This window comes from Ranitomeya imitator, chromosome 2 (assembly GCF_032444005.1).
Source record: "Ranitomeya imitator isolate aRanImi1 chromosome 2, aRanImi1.pri, whole genome shotgun sequence".
NCBI lineage: Eukaryota > Metazoa > Chordata > Amphibia > Anura > Dendrobatidae > Ranitomeya > Ranitomeya imitator.
In genome coordinates, this window is record NC_091283.1 from 59,939,645 (window position 1) to 59,962,928 (window position 23,284).

Consider the following 23,284-nt stretch of genomic DNA (forward strand, 5'->3'; position numbering starts at 1 on the left):
ATTGATGTTGTGCAGTGCGATCTCAGTGTCAATTTCCCAATACTCTTCGATAAAGACCAGTGGATTACACACACTTCGTAATCAAGTATGAGGTAATAATGAAGACTCGCTGGCAGCTGTATGTGCCCAGTCATTCTTCGGCGGCCATTGTAGGGGCACTAGGATTTTTTTTCTTCAATAAAAGCAAATGTGGTTATAAATGCAATAGGAAACTGATACTGTAACAACTTGCAGCACAGATCTGCAGCCAACATCTGACAGACCCCTGTGTATAATAATGCAATGGTCTGTTATAGACACTGAGCACGTGATCATATCATAAGTTATCACCACAGTGGTCTGGAATACATTTCCAACAGACTACAATTTCCAGCATGCAATGCGCACGCAGTTTGATCACGTGGCCCGGAAGTGTTGACAGAGCGCCTAGCAACGGTGCCTGGTATCGGCGGTTGCCCCAGCAACCAAAGACGCGGAAAGTGGGAAGTCTTGTACATAGGCGGCTGTTCTGACACCGTCCGTTACCGGGGGGCTCTCTCTTTTGTAAGGATCGGTGAAAATGTCGGAGACCCCGGCGGAGGTCGCACCTGATCCGCGGGAGCTGCAGATTAAGAATGCCAAAGCCTATTTACTACAAGCGGGTCCGTCCGGAGTCAGCCTGTAAGTGCGGAGCCTGGTGCAGAGTATGTAAAAGACCTGTGGGCATGCTGGGATTTATGGTTCTACACATGCTGGGTCATAACACAAGGGGGAGATGAGATAAAGTAAAAGAAGAAGATAGTGACCAATCAGATTGCTACTTTCTTTTTCCACTTGGTCCCTGGAAAATGAAAGCTGGAATCTGATTGGTCGCTACAGATAAGCAGTTTTGATGCTTCTCCATTGCAGAAGAGGAGCCGCTCCAGCTTATGTGGATGCAGTGAGGAGCCGCTCCAGCTTATGTGGATGCAGTGAGGAGCCGCTCCAGCTTATGTGGATGCAGTGAGGAGCCGCTCCAGCTTATGTGGATGCAGTGAGGAGCCGCTCCGGCTTATGTGAATGCAGTGAGGAGCCGCTCCAGCTTATGTGGATGCAGTGAGGAGCCGCTCCGGCTTATGTGGATGCAGTGAGGAGCCGCTCCGGCTTATGTGGATGCAGTGAGGAGCCGCTCCAGCTTATGTGAATGCAGTGAGGAGCCGCTCCGGCTAATGTGGATGCAGTGAGGAGCCGCTCCGGCTTATGTGAATGCAGTGAGGAGCCGCTCCGACTTATGTGAATGCAGTGAGGAGCCGCTCCGACTTATGTGAATGCAGTGAGGAGCCGCTCCAGCTTATGTGGATGCAGTGAGGAGCCGCTCCAGCTTATGTGGATGCAGTGAGGAGCCGCTCCGGCTTATGTGGATGCAGTGAGGAGCCGCTCCGGCTTATGTGAATGCAGTGAGGAGCCGCTCCGACTTATGTGAATGCAGTGAGGAGCCGCTCCGACTTATGTGAATGCAGTGAGGAGCCGCTCCGGCTTATGTGGATGCAGTGAGGAGCCGCTCCGGCTTATGTGAATGCAGTGAGGAGCCGCTCCGGCTTATGTGGATGCAGTGAGGAGCCGCTCCGGCTTATGTGAATGCAGTGAGGAGCCGCTCCGACTTATGTGAATGCAGTGAGGAGCCGCTCCGACTTATGTGAATGCAGTGAGGAGCCGCTCCAGCTTATGTGGATGCAGTGAGGAGCCGCTCCGGCTTATGTGAATGCAGTGAGGAGCCGCTCCGACTTATGTGAATGCAGTGAGGAGCCGCTCCGACTTATGTGAATGCAGTGAGGAGCCGCTCCGGCTTATGTGGATGCAGTGAGGAGCCGCTCCGGCTTATGTGAATGCAGTGAGGAGCCGCTCCGGCTTATGTGGATGCAGTGAGGAGCCGCTCCGGCTTATGTGAATGCAGTGAGGAGCCGCTCCGACTTATGTGAATGCAGTGAGGAGCCGCTCCGGCTTATGTGGATGCAGTGAGGAGCCGCTCCGGCTTATGTGGATGCAGTGAGGAGCCGCTCCGGCTTATGTGAATGCAGTGAGGAGCCGCTCCGGCTTATGTGAATGCAGTGAGGAGCCGCTCCGGCTTATGTGGATGCAGTGAGGAGCCGCTCCGGCTTATGTGGATGCAGTGAGGAGCCGCTCCGGCTTATGTGGATGCAGTGAGGAGCCGCTCCGGCTTATGTGAATGCAGTGAGGAGCCGCTCCGACTTATGTGAATGCAGTGAGGAGCCGCTCCGACTTATGTGAATGCAGTGAGGAGCCGCTCCGGCTTATGTGGATGCAGTGAGGAGCCGCTCCGGCTTATGTGGATGCAGTGAGGAGCCGCTCCGGCTTATGTGAATGCAGTGAGGAGCCGCTCCAGCTTATGTGAATGCAGTGAGGAGCCGCTCCAGCTTATGTGAATGCAGTGAGGAGCTGCTCCGGCTTATGTGGATGCAGTGAGGAGCTGCTCCGGCTTATGTGGATGCAGTGAGGAGCCGCTCCAGCTTATGTGAATGCAGTGAGGAGCCGCTCCAGCTTATGTGAATGCAGTGAGGAGCCGCTCCGGCTTATGTGGATGCAGTGAGGAGCCGCTCCGACTTATGTGAATGCAGTGAGGAGTCGCTCCGGCTTATGTGGATGCAGTGAGGAGCCGCTCCGACTTATGTGGATGCAGTGAGGAGCCGCTCCAGCTTATGTGAATGCAGTGAGGAGCCGCTCCAGCTTATGTGGATGCAGTGAGGAGCCGCTCCAGCTTATGTGGATGCAGTGAGGAGCCGCTCCGGCTTATGTGAATGCAGTGAGGAGCCGCTCCGGCTTATGTGGATGCAGTGAGGAGCCGCTCCTGCTTATGTGGATGCAGTGAGGAGCCGCTCCGGCTTATGTGGATGCAGTGAGGAGCCGCTCCAGCTTATGTGAATGCAGTGAGGAGCCGCTCCGGCTTATGTGAATGCAGTGAGGAGCCGCTCCGGCTTATGTGAATGCAGTGAGGAGCCGCTCCGGCTTATGTGAATGCAGTGAGGAGCCGCTCCGGCTTATGTGGATGCAGTGAGGAGCCGCTCCGGCTTATGTGGATGCAGTGAGGAGCCGCTCCGGCTTATGTGGATGCAGTGAGGAGCCGCTCCTGCTTATGTGGATGCAGTGAGGAGCCGCTCCAGCTTATGTGGATGCAGTGAGGAGCCGCTCCAGCTTATGTGAATGCAGTGAGGAGCCGCTCCGGCTTATGTGGATGCAGTGAGGAGCCGCTCCAGCTTATGTGGATGCAGTGAGGAGCCGCTCCGGCTTATGTGAATGCAGTGAGGAGCCGCTCCGGCTTATGTGGATGCAGTGAGGAGCCGCTCCAGCTTATGTGGATGTAGTGAGGAGCTGCTCCGGCTAATGTGGATGCAGTGAGGAGCTGCTGTGGCTTATGTGGATGCAGTGAGGAGCCGCTGGCTCCAGCTTATGTGGATGCAGTGAGGAGCCGCTCCTGCTTATGTGGATGCAGAGAGGAGCCGCTCCTGCTTATGTGGATGCAGCGAGGAGCCGCTCCGGCTTATGTGGATGCAGTGAGGAGCCGCTCCGGCTTATGTGGATGCAGTGAGGAGCCGCTCCGGCTTATGTGGATGCAGTGAGGAGCCGCTCCTGCTTATGTGGATGCAGTGAGAAGCCGCTCCTGCTTATGTGGATGCAGCGAGGAGCCGCTCCGGCTTATGGGGATGCAGTGAGGAGCTGCTGTGGCTTATGTGGATGCAGTGAGGAGCCGCTCCAGCTTATGTGGATGCAGTGAGGAGCCGCTCCTGCTTATGTGGATGCAGCGAGGAGCCGCTCCGGCTTATGTGGATGCAGTGAGGAGCTGCTCCGGCTTATGTGGATGCAGTGAGGAGTCGCTCCGGCTTATGTGGATGCAGTGAGGAGCCGTTGTGGCTTATGTGGATGCAGTGAGGAGCCGCTCCGGCTTATGTGGATGCAGTGAGGAGCCGCTCCGGCTTATGTGGATGTAGTGAGGAGCTGCTCCGGCTAATGTGGATGCAGTGAGGAGCTGCTGTGGCTTATGTGGATGCAGTGAGGAGCCGCTGGCTCCAGCTTATGTGGATGCAGTGAGGAGCCGCTCCTGCTTATGTGGATGCAGAGAGGAGCCGCTCCTGCTTATGTGGATGCAGCGAGGAGCCGCTCCGGCTTATGTGGATGCAGTGATGAGCCGCTCCGGCTTATGTGGATGCAGTGAGGAGCCGCTCCTGCTTATGTGGATGCAGTGAGGAGCCGCTCCTGCTTATGTGGATGCAGCGAGGAGCCGCTCCGGCTTATGGGGATGCAGTGAGGAGCTGCTGTGGCTTATGTGGATGCAGTGAGGAGCCGCTCCAGCTTATGTGGATGCAGTGAGGAGCCGCTCCGGCTTATGTGGATGCAGTGAGGAGCTGCTCCGGCTTATGTGGATGCAGTGAGGAGCCGCTCCAGCTTATGTGGATGCAGTGAGGAGCCGCTCCAGCTTATGTGGATGCAGTGAGGAGCCGCTCCAGCTTATGTGGATGCAGTGAGGAGCCGCTCCTGCTTATGTGGATGCAGTGAGGAGCCGCTCCTGCTTATGTGGATGCAGCGAGGAGCCGCTCCGGCTTATGTGGATGCAGTGAGGAGCTGCTGTGGCTTATGTGGATGCAGTGAGGAGCCGCTCCAGCTTATGTGGATGCAGTGAGGAGCCGCTCCGGCTTATGTGGATGTAGTGAGGAGCTGCTCCGGCTAATGTGGATGCAGTGAGGAGCCGCTGGCTCCGGCTTATGTGGATGCAGTGAGGAGCTGCTGTGGCTTATGTGGATGCAGCGAGGAGCCGCTCCGACTTATGTGAATGCAGTGAGGAGTCGCTCCGGCTTATGTGGATGCAGTGAGGAGCCGCTCCGACTTATGTGGATGCAGTGAGGAGCCGCTCCAGCTTATGTGAATGCAGTGAGGAGCCGCTCCAGCTTATGTGGATGCAGTGAGGAGCCGCTCCAGCTTATGTGGATGCAGTGAGGAGCCGCTCCGGCTTATGTGAATGCAGTGAGGAGCCGCTCCGGCTTATGTGGATGCAGTGAGGAGCCGCTCCTGCTTATGTGGATGCAGTGAGGAGCCGCTCCGGCTTATGTGGATGCAGTGAGGAGCCGCTCCAGCTTATGTGAATGCAGTGAGGAGCCGCTCCGGCTTATGTGAATGCAGTGAGGAGCCGCTCCGGCTTATGTGAATGCAGTGAGGAGCCGCTCCGGCTTATGTGAATGCAGTGAGGAGCCGCTCCGGCTTATGTGGATGCAGTGAGGAGCCGCTCCGGCTTATGTGGATGCAGTGAGGAGCCGCTCCGGCTTATGTGGATGCAGTGAGGAGCCGCTCCTGCTTATGTGGATGCAGTGAGGAGCCGCTCCAGCTTATGTGGATGCAGTGAGGAGCCGCTCCAGCTTATGTGAATGCAGTGAGGAGCCGCTCCGGCTTATGTGGATGCAGTGAGGAGCCGCTCCAGCTTATGTGGATGCAGTGAGGAGCCGCTCCGGCTTATGTGAATGCAGTGAGGAGCCGCTCCGGCTTATGTGGATGCAGTGAGGAGCCGCTCCAGCTTATGTGGATGTAGTGAGGAGCTGCTCCGGCTAATGTGGATGCAGTGAGGAGCTGCTGTGGCTTATGTGGATGCAGTGAGGAGCCGCTGGCTCCAGCTTATGTGGATGCAGTGAGGAGCCGCTCCTGCTTATGTGGATGCAGAGAGGAGCCGCTCCTGCTTATGTGGATGCAGCGAGGAGCCGCTCCGGCTTATGTGGATGCAGTGAGGAGCCGCTCCGGCTTATGTGGATGCAGTGAGGAGCCGCTCCGGCTTATGTGGATGCAGTGAGGAGCCGCTCCTGCTTATGTGGATGCAGTGAGAAGCCGCTCCTGCTTATGTGGATGCAGCGAGGAGCCGCTCCGGCTTATGGGGATGCAGTGAGGAGCTGCTGTGGCTTATGTGGATGCAGTGAGGAGCCGCTCCAGCTTATGTGGATGCAGTGAGGAGCCGCTCCTGCTTATGTGGATGCAGCGAGGAGCCGCTCCGGCTTATGTGGATGCAGTGAGGAGCTGCTCCGGCTTATGTGGATGCAGTGAGGAGTCGCTCCGGCTTATGTGGATGCAGTGAGGAGCCGTTGTGGCTTATGTGGATGCAGTGAGGAGCCGCTCCGGCTTATGTGGATGCAGTGAGGAGCCGCTCCGGCTTATGTGGATGTAGTGAGGAGCTGCTCCGGCTAATGTGGATGCAGTGAGGAGCTGCTGTGGCTTATGTGGATGCAGTGAGGAGCCGCTGGCTCCAGCTTATGTGGATGCAGTGAGGAGCCGCTCCTGCTTATGTGGATGCAGAGAGGAGCCGCTCCTGCTTATGTGGATGCAGCGAGGAGCTGCTCCGGCTTATGTGGATGCAGTGATGAGCCGCTCCGGCTTATGTGGATGCAGTGAGGAGCCGCTCCTGCTTATGTGGATGCAGTGAGGAGCCGCTCCTGCTTATGTGGATGCAGCGAGGAGCCGCTCCGGCTTATGGGGATGCAGTGAGGAGCTGCTGTGGCTTATGTGGATGCAGTGAGGAGCCGCTCCAGCTTATGTGGATGCAGTGAGGAGCCGCTCCGGCTTATGTGGATGCAGTGAGGAGCTGCTCCGGCTTATGTGGATGCAGTGAGGAGCCGCTCCAGCTTATGTGGATGCAGTGAGGAGCCGCTCCAGCTTATGTGGATGCAGTGAGGAGCCGCTCCAGCTTATGTGGATGCAGTGAGGAGCCGCTCCTGCTTATGTGGATGCAGTGAGGAGCCGCTCCTGCTTATGTGGATGCAGCGAGGAGCCGCTCCGGCTTATGTGGATGCAGTGAGGAGCTGCTGTGGCTTATGTGGATGCAGTGAGGAGCCGCTCCAGCTTATGTGGATGCAGTGAGGAGCCGCTCCGGCTTATGTGGATGTAGTGAGGAGCTGCTCCGGCTAATGTGGATGCAGTGAGGAGCCGCTGGCTCCGGCTTATGTGGATGCAGTGAGGAGCTGCTGTGGCTTATGTGGATGCAGCGAGGAGCCGCTCCGGCTTATGTGGATGCAGCGAGGAGCCGCTCCAGCTTATGTGGATGCAGCGAGGAGCCGCTCCGGCTTATGTGGATGCAGTGAGGAGCTGCTGTGGCTTATGTGGATGCAGTGAGGAGCCGCTCCGGCTTATGTGGATGCAGTGAGGAGCCGCTCCGGCTTATGTGGATGCAGTGAGGAGCCGCTCCGGCTTATGTGGATGCAGCGAGGAGCCGCTCTGGCTAATGTGGATGCAGTGAGGAGCCGCTCCGGCTTATGTGGATGCAGTGAGGAGCCGCTCTGGCTTATTTGGATGCAGTGAGGAGCCGCTCTGGCTTATTTGGATGCAGTGAGGAGCCGCTCCGGCTTATGTGGATGCAGTGAGGAGCCGCTCCAGCTTATGTGGATGCAGTGAGGAGCCGCTCCTGCTTATGTGGATGCAGCGAGGAGCCGCTCTGGCTTATTTGGATGCAGTGAGGAGCCGCTCCGGCTTATGTGGATGCAGTGAGGAGCCGCTCCGGCTTATGTGGATGCAGTGAGGAGCCGCTCCGGCTTATGTGGATGCAGTGAGGAGCCGCTCCGGCTTATGTGGATGCAGTGAGGAGCCGCTCCGGCTTATGTGGATGCAGCGAGGAGCCGCTCCGGCTTATGTGGATGCAGTGAGGAGCCGCTCCGGCTTATGTGGATGCAGTGAGGAGCCGCTCCGGCTTATGTGGATGCAGTGAGGAGCCGCTCCTGCTTATGTGGATGCAGTGAGGAGCCGCTCCGGCTTATGTGGATGTAGTGAGGAGCTGCTCCGGCTAATGTGGATGCAGTGAGGAGCCGCTGGCTCCGGCTTATGTGGATGCAGTGAGGAGCTGCTGTGGCTTATGTGGATGCAGCGAGGAGCCGCTCCGGCTTATGTGGATGCAGCGAGGAGCCGCTCCAGCTTATGTGGATGCAGCGAGGAGCCGCTCCAGCTTATGTGGATGGAGCGAGGAGCCGCTCCGGCTTATGTGGATGCAGTGAGGAGCTGCTGTGGCTTATGTGGATGCAGTGAGGAGCTGCTCCGGCTTATGTGGATGCAGTGAGGAGCCGCTCCGGCTTATGTGGATGTAGTGAGGAGCTGCTTCGGCTAATGTGGATGCAGTGAGGAGCCGCTGGCTCCGGCTTATGTGGATGCAGTGAGGAGCTGCTGTGGCTTATGTGGATGCAGTGAGGGGCCGCTCCTGCTTATGTGGATGCAGAGAGGAGCCGCTCCTGCTTATGTGGATGCAGCGAGGAGCCGCTCCAGCTTATGTGGATGCAGCGAGGAGCCGCTCCGGCTTATGCGGATGCAGTGAGGAGCCGCTCCGGCTTATGTGGATGCAGAGAGGAGCCGCTCCAGCTTATGTGGATGCAGTGAGGAGCCGCTCCGGCTTATGTGGATGCAGTGAGGAGCCGCTCCGGCTTATGTGGATGCAGAGAGGAGCCGCTCCAGCTTATGTGGATGCAGTGAGGAGCCGCTCCGGCTTATGTGGATGCAGTGAGGAGCCGCTCCGGCTTATGTGGATGTAGTGAGGAGCCGCTCTGGCTTATGTGGATGTAGTGAGGAGCCGCTCCTGCTTATGTGGATGCAGTGCAGTGAGGAGCTGCTCCGGCTTATGTGGATGCAGTGAGGAGCCGCTCCGGCTTATGTGGATGCAGAGAGGAGCCGCTCCAGCTAATGTGGATGCAGTTAGGAGCCGCTCCTGCTTATTTGGATGCAGTGAGGAGCCGCTCCGGCTTATGTGGATGCAGTGAGGAGCCGCTCCGGCTTATGTGGATGTAGTGAGGAGCCGCTCTGGCTTATGTGGATGTAGTGAGGAGCCGCTCCTGCTTATGTGGATGCAGTGCAGTGAGGAGCTGCTCCGGCTTATGTGGATGCAGTGAGGAGCTGCTCCGGCTTATGTGGATGCAGTGAGGAGCTGCTCCGGCTTATGTGGATGCAGTGCAGTGAGGAGCTGCTCCGGCTTATGTGGATGCAGTGAGGAGCCGCTCCGGCTTATGTGGATGCAGTGAGGAGCCGCTCCGGCTTATGTGGATGCAGCGAGGAGCCGCTCCGGCTTATGTGGATGCAGTGAGGAGCCGCTCCGGCTTATGTGGATGCAGTGAGGAGCCGCTCTGGCTTATGTGGATGCAGTGAGGAGCCGCTCTGGCTTATGTGGATGCAGTGAGGAGCCGCTCTGGCTTATGTGGATGCAGTGAGGAGCCGCTCCGGCTTATGTAGATGCAGTGAGGAGCCGCTCCGGCTTATGTGGATGCAGTGAGGAGCCGCTCCGGCTTATGTGGATGCAGTGAGGAGCCGCTCCGGCTTATGTAGATGCAGTGAGGAGCCGCTCCGGCTTATGTGGATGCAGTGAGGAGCCGCTCCGGCTTATGTGGATGCAGTGAGGAGCCGCTCCGGCTTATGTGGATGCAGTGAGGAGCCGCTCTGGCTTATGTGGATGCAGTGAGGAGCCGCTCCGGCTTATGTGGATGCAGCGAGGAGCCGCTCCGGCTTATGTGGATGCAGTGAGGAGCCGCTCTGGCTTATGTGGATGCAGTGAGGAGCCGCTCCGGCTTATGTGGATGCAGTGAGGAGCCGCTCCGGCTTATGTGGATGCAGTGAGGAGCCGCTCTGGCTTATGTGGATGCAGTGAGGAGCTGCTCCGGCTTATGTGGATGCAGCGAGGAGCCGCTCCGGCTTATGTGGATGCAGTGAGGAGCCGCTCTGGCTTATGTGGATGCAGTGAGGAGCCGCTCCGGCTTATGTTGATGCAGTGAGGAGCCGCTCTGGCTTATGTGGATGCAGTGAGGAGCCGCTCCGGCTTATGTGGATGCAGTGTTCTAGTCGTGTTCTGCCTGGGAACATGTATAACGCATACATAACCTCCTGCCCCGGCTCAGAAACCAGCAAATCCCAGCAGCGCGCAGTGTGTGCTCTGGGGAGATTCAGAAGTCTGTAATCACACAGAGTCACTGCAGACATATCGATTTGGACCGGACAACCCCTTTAATGCCGCACATCATGCAGTGTGAATAGACCCTTAGAAGTGCTTTATAAAAGAAAAAATAATAAAAAAACACAAATTCAAATCACCCAATTAAAAAACAAAGAAATATAACAGACAGACATATTTGATATAATATTATTAAGCCCACACAGTAAACTCTAAATTGGAGACACAAACCAAAAATTGCTTTTTGTTTTACAAATGTCTTCATTTTTTTAAAATTACAAGTTCCTGAATGAAAGGGAGGAATAAAATGAGATAAGAAAAATTAGAACCCGCCACAGTCTTATAGGGACTAAAGAGCCTCAGAGTGATATATAATATCGTACTATAGCAATATGTGACCGGCATGTTTTTCCCGCAGATATGAACACCTCTCGGCCCTTCTGTCCCGGATCCTGTCGGAGCGCCCCCCTAATGCCCTGGAGACCCTGGAGCAGATGAGTGCAGAACTGCATTGGTCAAGACTGAACAGAGGACTGGAGTCGCTGCGCCCCCTGACGGAAGAGCCCCCCACGTTTAACAAGGCAGAATCTCTGCGTGCGCTGTTCTCTCGTGGCGGAGGAGAAGCTGACGAGACTGAAGGAGATGGGGAAATGGTGAGCGGATGTTAGAGAAGGAACATCAGCACTGTCATCACAGCAGAGCTACGTTTGTTGTTGGGGTCACTTTGTCGCCCTCCTCCTAAGCAACAAATTCGTCTTCCGCTCTAAAATACACAGTGCAACTTACCCACCATGTCCATTCATGTAGGTGGGCGTCTTGTAATATCACATTTGCCCTGTAGTGGTCGCTCTAGGGCAGAATGGTAAATCACTGTCCTGCTGCTGATTGCTGCTGATTGCTGCTGATTGCTGCTGATTGCTGCTGATTGCTGCTGATTGCTGCTGATTGCTGCTGATTGCTGCTGATTGCTGGGTTTCAGCTGCACTTCCCATGTTCTCACCAGCACCAGCGGGTTCTCAGTAGGTGTCCAGACAAAACATTTCCTTTAACTCCTTCCTGACATATTGTTACGTCCTATGTCGGGATCCCTGTGATTAGAACCTGAGCCCTCTTTAGGGCGCAGTCAGACGGTTTTATTACTCGTGCGGACTGGCAGCTGCATAGAGATACATTCTGTCTCGCTCAGGTCAGGAGAGCAGACGGCCAGTCCAAGGATTGCGATCCGATCCTTGCGCGAGTAATACGGCCGCCTGTCTGTGCCATTATACACAGCAGATGCCTGTTCTGTTAGCTGACATTCCCCTCTTGGGCTATGTTTTTCATTTTTGTTTTTGCTCTACTTCTTCCAAGAGCCATCATTTTTTTATTTTTCCAGCCATATAGCCGTGTAAGGGCTTGTTTTTTGCGGGACAAGTTGTACTCTTGAATGATACCATTCAATCTGCCATATTGTGCACTTTCAAGGATGCTGCAGGAAAAAAAAGCACAATAGGGTCTTATCCAACAGAGATTTTGAGATAAACAATGAGATTGCACTCACCACTAGTGTTTCCCAGATAAAAGCATAAAAAACTCTTCAGAGTTTAACAGCTGCCGCAGATCCACTGGCCAAACTGGTGACCGACGCAGGATATTCAATTTAGGAATTTTTGTGGATGTCATTCGCACTGCTGTAGAAATGAATGTCCAGGCACATTGGAGATAAAGAAGATAGTTTTATTCCCAACGCGTTTCAAAGTCACTAGGACTTCTTCCTCAGGAGATGCTATATATCATAAAACCTGCTGACAGATTCCCTTTAAATGCCATTGTCAGCGATTGACAGCGGCATTTAACTGGTTAGATGCACTTGATGGCATCTAGTGTGGGGAAAGATGCGGGCTCAGCGTGTGAGCCTGCAGCAAAGGCAGCGACACAGCCAATGACATAAATATACATCATCGGTCGTGAGGGGGTTAAATAAAAAAAACACTATACAAGTTTGATATCACCGTAAGCATACTGCCCTCCGAGAATTAAGTTACCAGGTCATTTCACACAATGAATGCTGTGAAAACAAAACCAAGATATCATTGTCGGTATCGTGGGTGTGTGGGGGGGATCACCATTCCTCCACACTTGTATTTTTCCCCATCTTTTAGTACATTATATGGTAAAAAAACAAGCCCTCATGTCGATTGAAAAATGAAAATGTATGGATCTTGGAAGAAGGGGAGGAAGTAACAAAAGCACAAAAAACAGAAAAATGGTCCTTCCTGTAGGGGTTAACGGATATTTGCAGCATCTCTTGGCAGGTCCCTAACATGCACCACGACTACTTTACTGTACACTGTCCGCCTCTTGCATTCTGCATGTTCCTGGTAATGTCACCCCAGATTATTTCTAAAACGTGCCTCTTCATTCCATTCGCAGACAGAGTCGCCCCTGCCTAACCTGTACGACCTCGCTCATCTGCTCCAACAAGGAGGGGTGAGCCTAGGGCGAGATGAGACCGTCCGGATAGCCCTCGCCATGAAACGACTCACTGACACCCGTCCACTCCAGTGTTGCCGCTTCTGGGGCAAGATCTTGGGCACCGGGGGTAGTTACTTGGTGGCAGAGGTGCAGTTTCGTGAAGGTGAAGATGAAGAGGCAGAAGACGATGCGGAAGAAGAAGAGAAGGCAACAGCAGAGGAGGAGGAAGATGAGGAGGAAAAAGAAGAGGCAGAAGACTTGCCCCCTAAATCTACGTACCGCCCTCCCCCTGTGGTGCCACGTGAGGACAATGGCGCGGGAGCCAATAAGTACGTGTATTTTGTATGTACTGAAGCTGGGGCAGAATGGATCCGACTTCCACCTGTGACGCCAGCACAGATCACGATCGCACGAAAGGTATCTGATCATATTCACATGTTGTGGTTTTTCAGTTTTGTCCTCGTCTGTGTCTCACATTCATCATTCTTTGGAAACAGATCCGGCGCCTCTTCACTGGAAGTCTCGATGCCCCAGTCATCACCTACCCACCATTTCCGGGGAGCGAAGCTAACCTTCTGCGTGCACAGATCGCTCGGATCTCTGCAGGAACCCATGTCAGTCCCTTGGGCTACTATCAGTTTGGAGAAGAGGAAGGTGAAGAAGAGGAGGAAGGGGCAACAAGGGACACCTATGAGGAGAACCCAGAATTTGAGGGCATTCCGGTGCCAGACTTGGTGGAGAGCTTGTCTAGTTGGGTTCATCATGTCCAGCATATCCTCCCACAGGTGAGAAGACTGTGTCGGGATCACACTCAGTCGGAGCAGCCTTTGGAAGTGGTGAATCACCAGAAATAATACACAAGACACGTCTTGTATAGTGTATCACTGGGAAGTCTCTGAAGCACGCCTGCCTTCAATGTGCTATCCCTTCTTTATATAGTAGGTTTAGTGGTTATACAAGTTTTGCATGTTTAAACAAAGAGACAAAACAGGAAAGAAAGAAAAGAAAAGAAAACAGTTTTGTGGGCGGCAGTTTCACAACAAACAGTACAAAGGCAATTCCACAGACAAGAAAAACAGGATTTCATACTATAGCTAAAATGTCCTTGAATGGACAGGTCAATATTTATCACAAATTCTTTTTTTTTTTTTTTTTTGTTCATTGAGGTAATCATTTTTGTTCTGCTCTTCACAATCCCCCCTTTGACATATTCCATTCAAAACCTTGTCGATCATTTTAGTCATTCTTTTTGTGATATTACAAAAAAAAAAACTTTATATTCTCGCATCCATTACACAAAATTTATTTGTGCATACCGAGATACCCTTGAGTACAACCTTGAATAATACATATATAATTACAATAACCATAACTGTATGTATTAGGCTTTGCATAATCCCGGTAACCCACCCACCGATCCCTCTGAACCAATTGGCCGGGTTAAGAAAAGAAAAGGTATCTGACCACCAGCTATCCTTATTTTGGTCATTGTCTTTGTCATACTGATCCCTGAGTCGTTGTACGTCTTTTAATTTAAATCTCATACTCATAGTACTATTCGGGTCTATATAATGACAGCAGGTGGGTCCGATGATTTGACACATACCCCCTTGTGAGGCAGTTAGGTAATCCAATACCAGGGTATGTTGGTTAGTGACTATTATAAGCTGATTCTGTACAGCTATACTAGTATTTAATATGTCCAATATATCCCAAATCTGATCATCTAGATAATCCGTGGCTCTAACTAATTTATCCCACATCTGTGTTAACATAGGATAAATAAAAATGGTACTAGCAATTTTGTTGGGAATTCCCATTTGTACTATATGCGGCCTCCCCGAGGGACGTGGTGAGTTATCTGCAGCTCTTTTATACAGTGTGTGCTTGGGCACGGCTTGCATATATCCATGATGCCTTTCCTTCAAGCTTGACTGCTGTTGGAGTTGTTAACAGGACTTGGAAAGGTCCGTCAAATCTCGGTTCCAGAGTCTTTCTGGTGTGTCTTTTCACGTAGACTTGATCACCAGGTTCCAACTTGTGGCCTCCTTCGAGATTTTCTGGATCTGGAAGGGAAGCAAAAACTTGCGAATGCACTTTAGTTAAACGTTTTTGTAATTCTTGTACATAAGCAGTTAAAGTCTCAGTATTCAACATCAGTTGTTGTGGAAAATAACAACCCAAATTTGCTGCTCTACCAAAAAGAATCTCATGTGGTGACAGCTTAGCCTTCCCCCTTGGGGTGTTTCGGATGGAATACAGGACAAGTGGTAGACACTCGGTCCAAGGCTTTCCTGTTTCTGCCATGGCCTTCTGGATTTTTAATTTTATTGTCCCATTTAATCTTTCCACTTTACCTGAACTCTGTGGATGATATGGAGTGTGAAACTGGTTTTCTACTCCCAACATTTTCATAACATTCTGGAATATTTCCCCAGTAAAATGGGTACCCCTATCTGACTCGATCACCTCAGGCATGCCGTAACGGGGTATCAGTTCATGTGCTATTTTAATGGCAGTAGTTTTTGCTGAGGCTTTACGAACTGGATAAGCCTCTGGCCACCCTGAGAACATGTCCACACACACAAGCACATATTCGTATCCATTGTACCTAGGAAGTTGGATGTAGTCGATCTGGAGTCTTTGAAAGGGATACAGTGGTCTTACATGATGCTTGGTTGGGGTTTTAATGGCCTGACCTGGATTGTGTGCCAGGCATATAGCGCATGCAGCACACATGTTCCGAGCAAAATTACCAAAGCCTGGAGCCAACCACCTTTCTTTTACCTTGAGCGTCATACCATTTGCCGACACATGCGTGGGTAGGTGGAGGTCACTTGCCACTGCGGGGTACCAGGCTCTGGGTAAACACAACAAAGTTCCTTTTTTCCATAATCCTTGCTGATCTTCTGCCCCTTTTTTCTGCCACTGCCCTCGTTCTTCGTCGTCTACCTGTTTCTGAGCTTCCTTCAATCTTTCCTCATCATCTTCAGAGCTATCTAGTGTGTGGGCATGATGTAAGGGTTTACGTGCTGCCTGTTTTGCTGCCTTATCGGCTTTATCGTTACCCCTGGCTTCCTCGGTGTCGAGTCTCACATGTGCAGCTACCTTTATCACCGCTATTTCTTTAGTTTCTTGTGCTGCCTCCAGAATCTGTCTAATGAGGGAGGCATGTTTAACAGGTTGGCCTGAAGCAGTCATATAACCTCTGGCTCTCCATATTACCCCAAAATCGAAAATAATGCCATGTGCATATCTAGAATCAGTGTATATGTTTGCTGTCTGATCTTTGGCTATTTTTAGAGCTTCAACTAATGCCGTAAGTTCTGCTTCTTGTGCAGACTGATTAGCAGGGAGAGGTTCTGCTTTCAGCACTTCATGCTGAGTTACTACCGCATAACCTGTATGAAATTGTCCATTCATATCTGCATATCTACTGCCATCTATGAAAAGTTCAAATGTAGCATTACAGAGTGGCTTGTCACGTACATTACATAAGCCCTGAGTCTCTTGTTCCATTAATTGTACACAATCATGCATTGACTTTGATGGGTCAAAGGAGTTGGAGAGTGCAGTTTCCTCAGGTATGGTACCCCCCTCAGACTCTAAAGGGAGCAAAGACGCGAGATTAAGAGTCTGAATCCTGGCAAAGGAAATGTTGGGCGGCAGTAGTAGGGAACATTGGAGACGGAGGTGTCTGGCCATTGAAATATGTTTAGGTTGGACCTGGTTAAGAATGCCATGTACATCATGAGTGGTCTGAACTAGAAGTGGGTGATCAAGAACAATCTCAGAAGCTTTATCTAATAACAGTGAAATTGCGGCTACTACTCTTACACAAGATGGTGCGGCTCTAGCTACAGGGTCCAGATGAGCTGATATGTATGCCACAGGTCTCTGTTTGTTTCCATGTTTTTGTGTGAGCACCCCTGTAGCATGTGAGGATATCTCAGCTGCCATCAATTGAAAAGGTTTAGTGTAGTCTGGGAGTCCCAAAGCCGGAGCTGATACCAGTGCTGTTTTCAAAGAGGAAAATGACTGTTTAGCCTCTTCACTGAGTGAATATGGTGTGTTGGCAATACAGTCATATAAAGGCTGCATGAGTTGACTTGCATGTATGATCCACTGTCTACAGTGTGAAACAATACCTAGGAAAGCACGCAGCTGTTTGTGATTCCTGGGTTCAAGCATGTTACGTATGGCTTCCGTACGTTGAGGTGTGAGGTGTCTGATGCCCTGTGATATGCAGTGACCTAAAAACACGACTGTTTGTTGACAAGCCTGGAGTTTCTGTCTATTTACTTTACAGCCTTCTTGCGCTAGGAAAATTAAGAAATTAACAGTTGAGGTAACTGCCGTCTGTTCATCAGGGCAACAAATAAGTAAGTCATCTACATACTGTAGAATGACTACTCCTGGTTCTGGGATGAAATTTTTTTTAGCACGGTCTGCATTGCTTCAGAGTACAAAGTTGGTGAGTGTACCATACCTTGTGGCAATCTTGTCCATGCTAATTGTTTACCCTTGAATGTAAAGGCAAACAAATGCCAACAGTTCTTATGTAGTGGCACAGAAAAAAATGCGTTTGATAAGTCAATTACCGTAAAATATGCAGCAGTGCTGGGAATTTGAGACAGTAGGGTATGAGGATTCGGTACCACAGGGGTGACCGGTGCCAAAACCTTATTGATTTCCCGTAAGTCGTGCACCATGCGATATTTCACCATAGTTTCTTTGGAGGACACTTTCTTTTTAACAGGATATAAGGGTGTATTGGCGGGTGACCTGATTTCTACCAAAACACCTTGTAACACATAATCCTGAATTTGTTGAGAAATCGCCTGTTCTTGCTGGGCGCTGATGGGGTATTGCCTAAGCTGAGGTAATATGGTTCCCGGGGCAGTTTCTAACAGTATAGGAGCTACTGATAAAAATCCTACATCAGTGTCTCCTTTTGCCCATAGGCTGTCAGGAACCCGAGACAAGTCAATTTTTGCTTGTTGAGTGTAAATTTCGGGAAAATCCTCCATTGCCTGTATTCTAACATATGGTTCCAGAGTTTCTGCATCTTCAGGGATGGTCAGCATAACTGTGCCATCTTCTCTAAAATGGATGTTTGCATGCATTTTACTTAAGACATCAGTACCCAACAAGCAGGTAGGTGCACCTTTAGCAAATAAAAATTTGGATACAAAAGTTTTAGGGCCAAAGCTCACATTTAAAGGTTTTGTAAAGGGCAACGCCTGAATTTTACCATCATACCCTTCTGCATATGTAACCTTTGAGGATATATTGTCAGGATATGGTAAAAAGTCCTGATTTAAAATGGAGGATGTTGCTCCCGTATCTATCAGAAAAGGTACATTTTTACCCTCAACTTCAACTTGTATTATTGGTCTTCTAGAAGGAAGAGAGACCTGCATAACTTTCAGTCATTCTGAGCTGTCTGTTTGATCAGGCACTGGGTTATTTATCCTATTTTTGGGTACAAAGGTTCCTGAATCTATATCTGTTTTTCTCTTCCTACATTCCCTTTGGAAATGTCCTGGCTTCTTACAGTAATGACAAGTAAACTTTTGATTAGCAGAGCCAGTATTAGCCTGTGCAATTCTTACTGGCTTAGAATTTTCTCTTAAGTCCATTTCTATCCCTACAGCTTTCTGTCTAGCCAGGTGTGGGTCTTCCAAGGTTCTCCAATCAGGGGTTGCGGCCTTAAGCTTTTCCTTCACTTTTGGAGACAATCCATCTATAAAGGTTTTTGTAACTAACCTCATCATTCCTGGAGCGGTTAGATCCATGCCTTCATCTCTGAAATTATTTTCTACACTTAGATAATATTCGTCTACTGATTGTCCAGATTTCTGAGCCACCACTCCCGTTGTTCCTCTCTGCCTCTGTCTCTCCCTCATGAAAACCATTAAGTGATCTACAAATTGTGTACCTGATTCTATCGTTTGTAAGGCACCATCTCCTGCTTGGGGCCTATGTACCTGTAGATTTGCTAATAGCTCCTGGAAGAGTCCAGGAGTCATTTTCATTCTACATAATTCTTCTCCATCTGCCCAAACTCCAGCGTGAGTCTGCATAATTTGCTGTATATATTGTGCAAATCTAACTGGACACTGGGTGGGATCTGGTGCGTTATGCAAGAGAGACATGCCTTCAGCGGGGGACCAAGGGAAATATTGTCGAGTTTGGTGATATCTAGTTCCCATTACTCCGTCAGCACCAGGTTCCCTAAAGGGTCTTGGTACTACCCTAACAGGGGCAAGTACAGCGCCATGTCTAGGTGTACCACAGGCTAGGCAATCATTTCTCCAGTCTGGATTTTGTTGTCCACAGTGCGGACATACCCATCCTCCTGGTCCGGCTAAACTTTGAGGTGGTGTTTGGAGAAAAGATGGGGCATGTGGGTTAAGGTATGGGGGTGGGGTATTTTTAGATTCCACATTTTGTTTTTCTCCACAGCCTGTGGGTCTAATACACCACTTTTTACTCTGTTGATTATATGTCCATCCCTCATTTTCTGCTACCCTAGAGACATCAATCAATGCTTGGATCTGATCTATCCATTTCTTGTCTCTGATTATGCCTTTTTTCCTTTCCTGAATTCCTTCCCATAGTTTTCTACTAAAAGCTTCTGCCCTAGTAACTCCAAACTTACTAAAAATCTTTTTCAGCCCCTTAGTGGCATCTTCACCACTTCTCTCCTTTATGATAGTATAGATATCTAATTCTTCTGGTTCCGACTTTGTTTGCTTATTCCCCATTTTCTTATCCTGAGCTTTCTTGCCCTAGGTGGCGTTTGGGTATGAGAATACCTCGTTACCTTCTTCCTAAGGAGCTAGGATGTCTTTTTCTTGCCCTAGGTGGCGTTTGGGTATGAGAATACCTCGTTACCTTCTTCCTAAGGAGCTAGGATGTTTAAACTGTGTTGATGTAAGAAAATCCTGATTCCTACACCTATAGCAAACAACACAAATGCAACCAGACAGAAAAAGAAAAAGAACATACAACGTATCTTGTCCCAGGCTAATTTATCTGTCCTGGGCTTATTCTATCACATACAACGTATTCTTGTCCCAGGCTAATTTATCTGTCCTGGGCTCATACTATCATACACTTATCCGTCACCAGGTTTTTGTCAAAGACAGGATCAGAGATTGAACATAGGCGCGGAGGTCTCCCCGAAAGGACGCAACCACGTTGCCCAGTGGGACAGTCACTTCTTCTGTTTCAACCCCCTGGGCGGCTTATAGGGCTATTCCCAACTTCCACACACCTTCTATTCACATTCACTCTCATTCAATGCCGTACTCCGTGAGGTGATCAATTCCTAAATAGTTCAAGAACCCGAGCTATAGGTATCCTCCTCTACTAGAACTACCCGCTAAAGAACACGACACAGAAAATCTTACGGACAGTGCAGGGCAGATATAAGAGATCTAACAGTGTCTCTTACCTGGCCAGGTTTTTGTTCATCTGCCGTCCATTATCCCAGATTCTCTTTTCGTTCGTATTCTGCCGGTGTTCTTGCAGGAATACACAGACCTCGGGTCCCTGTTCAGGCGCCAGGAAATGTCGGGATCACACTCAGTCGGAGCAGCCTTTGGAAGTGGTGAATCACCAGAAATAATACACAAGACACGTCTTGTATAGTTTATCACTGGGAAGTCTCTGAAGCACGCCTGCCTTCAATGTGCTATCCCTTCTTTATATAGTAGGTTTAGTGGTTATACAAGTTTTGCATGTTTAAACAAAGAGACAAAACAGGAAAGAAAGAAAAGAAAAGAAAACAGTTTCGTGGGCGGCAGTTTCACAACAAACAGTACAAAGGCAATTCCACAGACAAGAAAAACAGGATTTCATACTATAGCTAAAATGTCCTTGAATGGACAGGTCAATATTTATCACAAATTCTTTTTTTTTTTTTTTTTTTTGTTCATTGAGGTAATCATTTTTGTTCTGCTCTTCACAACTGTCATCCATGATACAGCATAGCTATAAGGTCTACCTCTGTATCGTCTTTACATTTATTTCTTCTCTTTCAGGGACGATGTGTTTGGCTGAATACGGCGGTGAAATCCGAGGAAGAGTTAGAAGAAGAAGAAGGAGAGGAGGAAGAGAAGGAGGATGAAGAGGAACCAGAACCTGAAGTGGGGCCTCCGCTGCTCACCCCGCTCTCAGAAGATGCAGGTACCAGCACTTCTTATAACATTGAATACAATCCTAACCAATGTGTTGTCATACCTGAACCCCGTTAACACCTGCGTATAACTATAGCCCTAAGAGTGGATGCAAAAATCACCTAAGTCCATGGTCCAGAAAAGTTACACATTCACAATTCTATGCCTGGGCTACGAGAATCCTTCATTGCAGCAGAGGAGAAAAGAAGTGGCAAGGGGCTCAGTATGTAGAAGACCTTCTGTGTAATAGATGACTTGTAATTAATGTCATGGCTCACAAATAGGGCGCAGTCAGACGGCCGTATAAATCGAGAAGCGCATGAAGAGAAGGACAGCACCACAGCAATTGTGAAAAAAAACAGCTCCCGTATTTATTCTGCCATCTGCAACGTTTCGGTCCGTGGACCTTTTTCAAGCTTGAAAAAGGTCCACGGACCGAAACGTTGCAGATGGCAGAATAAATACGGGAGCTGTTTTTTTCACAATTGCTGTGGTGCTGTCCTTCTCTTCATGGGCTTCTGGATTTACCTACTGGGATGGATCCCCTGGTGAGGACGTGCACTCTGCTGTCCATAGAGACATTGCCATTATAGGGTGCGGCTTTACAATTAATATTTGATACTTGGCCGTATAAATCGGACCGCAGTGACTGGCTGGCGGCTCTCCCGACCCGAGCATGACAGCTTCATGTATTTCTATGCAGATGTCAACCTTGGGTTTGGAGAGCTGCTGGCCAGTCCATGCACGGCGGTCCGATCTCGCTCCGATTTATACGGCCGCGTTACTGCGCCCTCAGGGTAGATTCCGATTTTTCCACATCAGTCGGATTATTCCGATCAGAGTCTGATCAGAGTGGCATCAGTTTTTCTTGGACATAGAGATAAAAAAAGTCTCTCCACTTTCTCCATCCTGTCACTCCATGAAAATGAAATCCGAGTGAGGTCCGATGTTTTTCACCGACCCGTAGACACTTGGATAAAGATGGCAGAAGTCTCCACCATTTTGCACGGATTGATCATTCTGTGATAATTCATGGACTGATGAAAGGCCCCAGACAGACAGCAAAACTGACGAGTGAATGAGGCCTTAGTTTTAGGTTTGGATCGTGCGGTAACTTTGGTAGACAGGTTTTTGACCAATCACAATTGCCGTCACTTGACTAATTCCGAGCACATTTGGCTATAAAATGAAACAGCCATATTACAGACTGATCTCGTCAGTCACAAGTAGCCTTTAATACCTCTAGGTGTTTTTTTTTTTTTTTGCTATGATCACATCTTGGCACACGACAGGCCGCTCCCTCACCCCATGGACAGTCTTTAGTTGCAGTGGGACATGACACTTGTTGCCATCTAACCCTTAGCCTCACCTGCTTGTTACAGCGTTTTCCTCCACATATATAAGACTGTGTTACACGTATTCCCTTCTTTTTCCCCAGAGATCAACAATACACCTCCATGGACGGCGTACGTCTCCTCCACGCACATCCCTCAGTACGCGCTGGCCGTTCTGCGCTCTAACCTGTGGCCCGGAGCCTACGCCATTTCTAGCCCCAAGTAGGTATTTGATCTCTCTACTGGAGGTCCTGCAGTGATATCATTTTATGGGGTAATAGAAAGAGTCAGATGAGGAAGAGGACATTCGATTAAGAGCAGCAGCAACATAGAAAGCTGTGAGGTCCTCAACAGTTCTGTCTCTGAAGTGAGTGCATTGTCACCGACCGGACCCCCATTGCTCCTCTGTACTGCTGCTGTTATACCCATGGCTTGATTTTGTGGCAACAGGTCGACCCCTGCAGCCACTCATCATGTTCCATATGAGCCAGAAGAAAAAGCTAGGAGTCCATTTCTTCCAGCTCAGATGGTACATGACCGCTGCTGCCGATCAGGTAGCTGCTGATTGGTTGCATTGGTAACTGATGCCCCCCCCTTCCGGTAGAGGAAGCCAGGCCAAAAACACCGGCAACAGTATGAAGGTGCCACAGGGGTCCAATAAGCAAGTATGTATTTTTTCTTTAATTTTAGGAAAACTATTGGACTCTTTTTTAGCTAATAAAATGTAGTGAGGTTCCTATTCGTTTGCTGCATTTTTCATCCTGATTTTGGTTAATTCCCAGGAAGTTTGAAAACATCTACTTTGGGTGGGGCATGAAGTACAGCCCTGAAGGATACAGCCCCCCCGCACCTCCTCCACCCCAACTGGAGTATCCAAGTGGGCCAGAAATTAGCGAGGGAGTGGACCCCACAGTCGAGGAGGAACAGGCTCTGAAGGCTGCACAGGAAGAGGCGGCAGCTGCTGCAGAGGAGGCAGAGGAGGAGGAAGAGGAGGAGGAAGAAGAGGACGACGATTGAGAAATGAATCGATTTGTATTTCTTTCAGTTGCGTAGATTAAAGGCCTTATTTTGACTGTATCTTGTTGTTCCCGGGGTGATATACATTACATATTGGGACAATATACCCCTACATTGTATGTAAATATGTATCATGTTCTGACCAGGAGCTACAGCCTGTGATATACACCAGAGCTGCATTCACAATTCTGCTGGTTATTATTGGAAACTGTCAGCAAGCTTGTGGACAAATACACCCAAAGCAGTTGATTTGAGCTCTCCTTATATAGGGGCGATTTACTTTCGCCTATGTTAGATTACTGTATTGGTGTAAATAAGTTCGAAGGAGAACACAAATCGCCATAGCAAACTTTGTCCAGACATCAGATTTACAT

The 23,284-nt window shown here is 50.0% G+C and overlaps 1 protein-coding gene across 1 annotated transcript; it reads left to right on the top strand.

Annotated features, from left to right (window-relative positions):
• The first annotated feature begins 424 nt into the window (after window positions 1–424).
• On the top strand, window positions 425–22,970 carry RSPH6A (radial spoke head 6 homolog A). Its single transcript, XM_069746809.1, has 7 exons — window positions 425–660; window positions 10,338–10,572; window positions 12,332–12,790; window positions 12,871–13,158; window positions 20,425–20,569; window positions 21,998–22,115; window positions 22,676–22,970. Exons 1-7 carry the CDS (start codon window positions 560–562, stop codon window positions 22,908–22,910), a joined length of 1,581 nt encoding a protein of 526 aa, XP_069602910.1. The 5' UTR covers window positions 425–559; the 3' UTR covers window positions 22,911–22,970.
• The last annotated feature ends 314 nt before the right edge of the window (window positions 22,971–23,284 follow it).